Genomic DNA, 7037 nt, shown 5'->3' with positions numbered 1-7037 from the left:
CTGTATATTGTAGCGGATTGATCGTTACAAACAGTGTGATCTTATAGGCCCTGATCACGCTCTGCTTATGCGAGATTTCTGCTTAATATCTCTGTCCCTAGTGCTATTCATTAAATACTCAATCGGCGACTACATGTGCCTTTACATTCCCGATCGGTGTGCATATGCACTACTTATTAGGTGAGCGATCGTGGATGACTCATCAAGACATTTGCAAGAACGAAGACAAACTACCGGGCTATCGTCAAGAAAGTTCTCATCAGATGGTGTGTTCAAGACTCGAGCTCGTGGGTGGGAGAGAGCAGGTCGAACCCAAGCCTGGGTTGAAGGGGCCTGGCGAGTGGCACCTCAGGAAGCATCGTGTGCCCTTGGAGGGCGATAAGAGCTGTTTGGATTGGAGGTCGAGCTGTGGGATCAGGATGCAAGCAAGCCAAGCCCACCATCAGCACCCGCTTCATCTCCTCTCTGTCGAACAAGCCCCGCAGCCTCCGGTCTGCTGCGTCCAGTAGCCTTCCGTCTCCATACAGTCTCCACACCGAGTCCACGAGCGTCCATCCTGCATTTGGTCCTAGTTCCAATTGTCTCTTGCCGCACGTAACCTCCAACAGGACTAACCCAAAGCTATACACGTCCGACTGCGTCGTCGCCCTCCTAGATTCGTACAGCTCCGGCGCCATGTAACCGCATGTTCCCATTAGAGTCGTCGTGTGCCCCAACCTTCCGTGATCTACCTGCCTCGCTAGCCCAAAGTCGCCCAGTTTGGCGCGGAACTGCTCATCCAGCATGACGTTGCTGGCTTTCAAGTCTCGGTGTAGGATCACCTTGTCATTCTCGTCGTGAAGGTACTTCAGAGCCGATCCCAACCCGCAAACGATGGTGAATCTCCGACTCCAAGTAAGATCTCGCCCAAGGTCTTCGTTGAAGAGGAAGCGGTCCAGACTGCCGTTGGTCATGTAATCATACACAAGGAGTAACCTTTCACCTTCGGAGCACCATCCTTGCAATCGCACCAGGTTCACGTGTCTAGTTCGGCTGATAGTGTCCACCTCTGCTTCAAATTGTTTGAGTCCGTGATCCGATATATCAATAATCCGTTTCACAGCGACATGGCGTCCTTTTAGTGGACCTTCAAGAAGAACGCCCTTGTAAACATTACCAGACCCGCCTCGACCGAGGGGCTCACGGAAGGCATTGGTTGCGCTGCTGAGTTCCTCATAGGTGAAAATACTGGGTCCGTAATCGTGTGCTTTAATGGACGACGGTCTGCGGCTGATGCGTTCGGAAGGGGTAGGGAGGGGAGTGCCGGAATCAGGCGCTCTGCTCCAGCAGAGATTGCCCATGGCAACGTGAGAATCAGGTGCAAGTATGCTAGTGGAGCACGCAGGCAAGCGATTGAGGAATCGAGGATAGAACAAGGACAATTGCTGCCCCACTGTGATGGGGTCTCTTCTTTTAAAGACCAACCGTAGACTAGCCACTGATCTACGTCGAAATTGCGCGGAAATGTGAGCTTCTCGCTGGATTGCACGTAACTACCATTCTGTCGCTTTCATCCACCACAAGACCGGGGCAGCCCAATCTTCCTTTCATTTTTTTTTTCCACGATTCATGAGCTCCGATTATGTACACTTCCTCTTGAATCCTCCACAAAACTTCTCTTTCCAAGGTGTCTCTTTCGTTTTCTTTTTGGAATCCACACGAGGGAGCTTCAGGCTTTCTTTTCTTTTCTTGGTGCACAAGAGCGTAATCTACGCTCTCATACCACTGAAACCAAGAGGTATTTCTTTCACCCACAAATTCACCACTTAATCAATTGGAGAAGAAGAACACAATCACACCACGAAAGCGACAGCAGACTGGGTACAATCTCTCCCCCCTAGATGAGTGGCTCACGCTTCCTCATCTAGAGTATTTATGATATTTCATAAAAGCACCAAGGAGCCAAAATTATCCCTCTCTTCCAAAATGAGGGATTTGCTTTACATAGCCATCTTAGGGCCCAAAAATGAATTATGTCCACTACAAAATATATTGCTCAAACTTGCAATAATAAAGTAAATACAAAATTGGCCCATGGCCATATATAATGCGCTATGCAACACCTTGATCGGTACCCTCGCACTAACTCCAATGCTCGCTATGAGTTCCATCACCTGTACTCAAGCTGCCAATTACATTAGTTATTAACAACCGATTGAACGAATCACCGAATCAACCGATCCCAACATAACCGCGCTCAAAGCACAATAATCAAGCACAACACCAATAACACTAGCGACTTCAGTATTAACATGGAATCACCCACAATACCGACCATCTAGCATGGCAAAACACAAGCTAGTCAGGCGTCCCCAACTAACCACACACTATATCCACTAGGACCCCCGCCACATCCGGTGCGCTCCTATGGAGTACTTTGCCATAGTCACACTTGACTAGAATAATAATGTCCAAAGCAAGATATATCAAAAATATAATTTTTGTACTAGTAGTGATGTGCAAGTGAATACCATTTGGCTTTTTCTCTAGAAAAAGAGTTTATATGGCTTTTACTCTAGAAAAAGGAATATCCAACCGAGTCAGCTTCCCCTCAACCTTTGTGGGAATATCGACTTTGATGTTAGGAAAAGCATATCATTCGCCCTCTCTTTTTAGCCATTTTCTTGAGGGGATAAGGAAAAGGTAAAGGAATGGCTTGCTCTTGCCATTTTCTTGAGGGGATAAGGTTAAGGGGCCATTAAGAGGATGGGTAACCCCCACAAAAGTGTGTTTCAAAGGTAATGTCACACAAGTTACAAAACTCTCACACAAAGTCAAGGTAGCGATGTGGGATTGGCTAAAAGTTGATTAACTAAAAAGCTAAAAAGTCCAAAAATCCAGCTACATCATATCTCTCATTTGGGAAAAACAAGGGTGCCATATTGTTGGCACCTCTACCCTAGGTGTCCTCTTGTCCTTTTCTTAATCTGTCCCCTTTCTTGCCTCTTGTCCCTAGACCCGCATATCCCCTCTCTTGTCTCTCGTCTTTTGTCTCTTGTCTCTTATCCTCCTAGATAGCCCCTCACCTCCCTCCCCTCCCTTGCATTGCTACCCCATTTTCCCTCTCCCTTCCCTGATCTCTCTCCCTCTAATCTCCATGCCCTCCCAATGGCTCTCCCACAAATGCTTACCTCTTCAAATTGTGTGGTTGTGACTTGTCTTAGGATGTTATAGCAAGAGTGTAGGTGGACCTATCACATTGGGCAAGTATTGCAAAGTGCCACCTTGGTCCTACCTTGCAATACTTATAGAAGAGAGGTTTAGTGAATAACATTTATGTTAATCCCTAACCCTTAATCATCAAATAGTCAATTTTGGGAGATATTAGGCACATATGGAATGTATTGTTATTTATAAAAATAACATTAGTTCTAACGAGAGCCATATTTGGCTTCATGCCACTATGCACTAGCACCTTCTATGGCTCATTGATTTTTCCTTTCAAAAATTCCAAACTCAACCTGTCTTGAATCACCTTTTTGTAATTATTTGAGCCTAGTGGCATAAATTGATAGCTCCTCTAGTCACTCTCATGAACATTTTGCTAGGCATCATGTAAAAACATGCAAGCAGTATGGGAGCAAGGCATAGAGGATTCTACAAAGTAACTAAGCATTGTAGGCATTCTTATAAGGCTTGGCTTGTATGCACTTTCCCCATATTGAGGCATTTGGTGTGCCACATTGGTTTTTGGCATGTATTCTCGAGATACCATAGTGATGCAAGGGATCCCTAATGTGCACACTTGCATTTGCTTGCAACTAGACTTTCGAGTGGTTGGATCATCTCATGCCCATTGAATTTTCTTGCAATTGCACTTTCTTTAGTGGCTTTTGGATAATTGATATTGTGTTATTTTATTTTCATCAATGGAGGGCCCTTTTCTTAAGTGCAACTTTAAAAAAAAGGTGCACTTGAGTTTCTGATATCTTGTTTCATTGGGAATTTCTTATTGTTTCCTAACTACTTGGACTCCACAAAGAGTCAAATGGGTTTGATATACTATGGGATAGAGAGAATAACAACTTTAATCACTTTGATGTGAAATAACTAATGATTTTGCTTGAAATAAAGAAGTCTACTTTTCTATGTAGGAAAGAATGGCATGTTATCCAAAGTAGTTTACATTAAGCATTGGTTAAGAGAGTAGAAGCCTCCTCAAAGGGGTCCAATGGGATCCTATATGCTCACCCCTACAAGGGGTCTAATAGTGTGACTTCTCCATGCCACTCTTGCATCCATCCTCTGCACTAGCACTACAACTTCTCGACGTCACTCCTCCTACTTGTCTCTAGATTTATACTTGTGACTTCTACAAATTGCTAAGCCTACTCTCACTAGCACTCACTCTAGACCCGATTGGACACTTTATTACATAGGTCAATCCCACCTTAGCAACTATGAATAGCCCTATCACTTGACAAAAAATTGTGCCTACTCTATTGATTGGGATCCCTTCCTTCTTGTCATCTTCCAAATGATGGTACTACCAATATAATATCGAAACCTCAAATCTCTCCCATCAATCATGTAGATCATCTCTTGATTTCTACTTGATAAAGTGAACCCTTGAATAAGTTCTTTGATTCACCATATGAGACATCGACACGTTTACCTATCATCTATCAGGCCCAATTTGGGTCTCTTTCCTTTCACATCCTAGTCTAGGTCACCTACAGAATTATGTGTCATCAAAGTCTCTGACTTGAAACATTTGTCTTCCAAACCATGTCTTGATTAATAGAACCAAGTTGCTATCCAGATCCTAGGTTAGAATGCCTGTAGTATCACATGTCATTTACGTTCTAAGTCTAGGTTTCTTATCCAAAGTTTGCCTTTATAGATAAGCCTAGTTCTAGCTTGTTCAATCATATGCCTCTTTGTCCTCCTCGTATGTGGGATCATATGTGAGGTAGTGATCTCTAACATCCCCTTTCACCGACTCAATGCGAGCTTATACCCAAATGTCAAATGAGATGCTCCATCTGCTCATGTGATAGAGCCTTGGTGAAAATGTCAATGGCTTTTTCCTCCCTCTAGCAAAGTAGATTAGCCCTATCAGCTTGTACTCAAGAAACTCCCTTATGAAGTGGTAATAAACATCAATGTGTTTCATCCTAGTATGGAACACTAGGTTTTTTGCAATCACTAAGGAAACTCTAGTTGTCATAGTGGTCTCCATCACTTCATCACTTTAGAAGACCTTCATATCTTTTCTGGACCTACATGAGACATAAAGATGTACATGAGACATAAAGACTCACATGAAGCCATACATGTCGATTGATAGCCACATTTTATCAAAGATAGATCCATAATGGGATGGTTCTTCTTGCTGAACTATGAGATCGACTTAGCACCAAGCATGATATCAGAGCACGTTCTAATGTGTCTCCATTGGTGCAAATGCAAGACTAGCAAAGAAATTTGATAGAGAATTCAATGTTGGGCCTGGAACTTGTGAGATATAATACATTCCCACCAACCAATTGTCGATATTGGGTTGAGTCTACTAGTTGAGAGACATCCTCCATTGGCCCTGACCTACATTGGAGTGACTATCGTCATGCAATCCTGAGGTAATCCTCCATCCAAAGTCACTTTAGGCAATAGTATCTTTGCCTCTTCAATTTTCCCCTTGTGATCCTCACGTATTGACATTTCATTAATATAAAGGATCATCATAAAGTTTGCTATCCTCCTCTAAATCTAGATATAGATTTCCATCCAATGAACTTTAGATTATACCAATTCTTCCAATGTAATCATCGATCCTTTGTATGGAACTCGCGGGGCTTGTTTTAGCTTGTATAATACCTTCTAGAGTTTACACACTTTATCACCCTAGATACAAAATCTAGGTGGCTATTCCAAATAGACGACCTCCTTGAGATCCCTATTTAGGAATGATAACTTGACATCCATCTTGGAGATGGACCATACAAATGGCTTGGGAATTGGGCTACTTTCTAGATCATCTCCCATTTGAGCAAGACTTTTATCTAAGCAAACACCTTGGCCAAAATATTATGACTTGTACTTATTAAGCACAACAATCCTAGGCTTTGTTCGTCTCAATGGAAACCATCTCCATGTTTCATTGTAGATTTCCAATTTGCATTATCCCATGCCTCTTTAAACTACCTTAGCTCTTTGATCAACTTGACTTAAGCCACCAATTCCCAATTTATCATAGATACATCCTAAAGTTGTCTCAACCTCCATAACCCCTCAGATTACTCTCCGAAATCTTGACATTCCTAGATTCTTCCAGTGCCTTTACACACTAGAGAAGTTTGCTCTTCTTTGTCATTGGAATTTTCTCTTGGTGGGATACAAATTTGGGTATAACCATGTATCTCCTGATCCTAGATCTAGCTCTAATGTTGGGTCTTGATTTTGTTTTTGCACTAAAAAGTGACCCTCAGTCTACTCCACTATCTAGGGAGTTGGTCTCTTAACTTGGCTGATCACATCTTCTATGTAATTAGAGCTTATAGCTACTGCTAGAACTTCAACTCTTCACCATAGCTGAGATGCACTTCTAGCTCTATAGATCTAGATTGGTCTTTTATCTAGGGTGTTAGTGTACATGGGGTCAAGCATCAGACGCAAATACTCAAAGATGTTTAGCAATGGGATTCTTTCTAGAATACACTTCTAGAGGCATAGTTGTAGGATGTGTACAAATGCATTGATTGCCTCTACCTAGCAGGCTTATTGAAGGTTCTTACTTGTTAAAATGCTCATACCCATCTCCACCATTGCTTGGTTCCTCCTCTCTGCCACCTCCTCTCTCTCTCTCTCTCTCTTGTTGGGATTATAAAGGCCACCTCCCCACCTATGAACACCTAAATGAATAGGAGAGGTAGACCAAATTCCATGTGGGAAGAGAAAGTGGATGCACTAGTATGGAGGTAGATATGTGGAGATGCACAAGGATGTACATGTGGTACATGTAGGCTACGATGTGGGTAGCATGAGTCTTATAATAATGG

The 7037-nt window shown here is 42.8% G+C and overlaps 1 protein-coding gene across 1 annotated transcript; it reads right to left on the bottom strand.

Annotated features, from left to right (window-relative positions):
• Nucleotides 1-272: 272 nt before the first annotated feature.
• Nucleotides 273-1340, bottom strand: LOC147895322 (putative L-type lectin-domain containing receptor kinase S.5). The gene has a single exon (XM_087383453.1). It carries the CDS (start codon nt 1338-1340, stop codon nt 273-275), a length of 1068 nt encoding a protein of 355 aa, XP_087239579.1.
• Between the last annotated feature and the right edge of the window lie 5697 nt (nt 1341-7037).

Source organism: Dipteris shenzhenensis, chromosome 13, assembly GCF_047967505.1.
Source record: "Dipteris shenzhenensis isolate YYH24624 ecotype China chromosome 13, Dip_SZ_1.0, whole genome shotgun sequence".
Taxonomy (NCBI): Eukaryota; Viridiplantae; Streptophyta; class Polypodiopsida; order Gleicheniales; family Dipteridaceae; genus Dipteris; species Dipteris shenzhenensis.
This window is presented reverse-complemented; position numbering and strand designations above follow the sequence as displayed.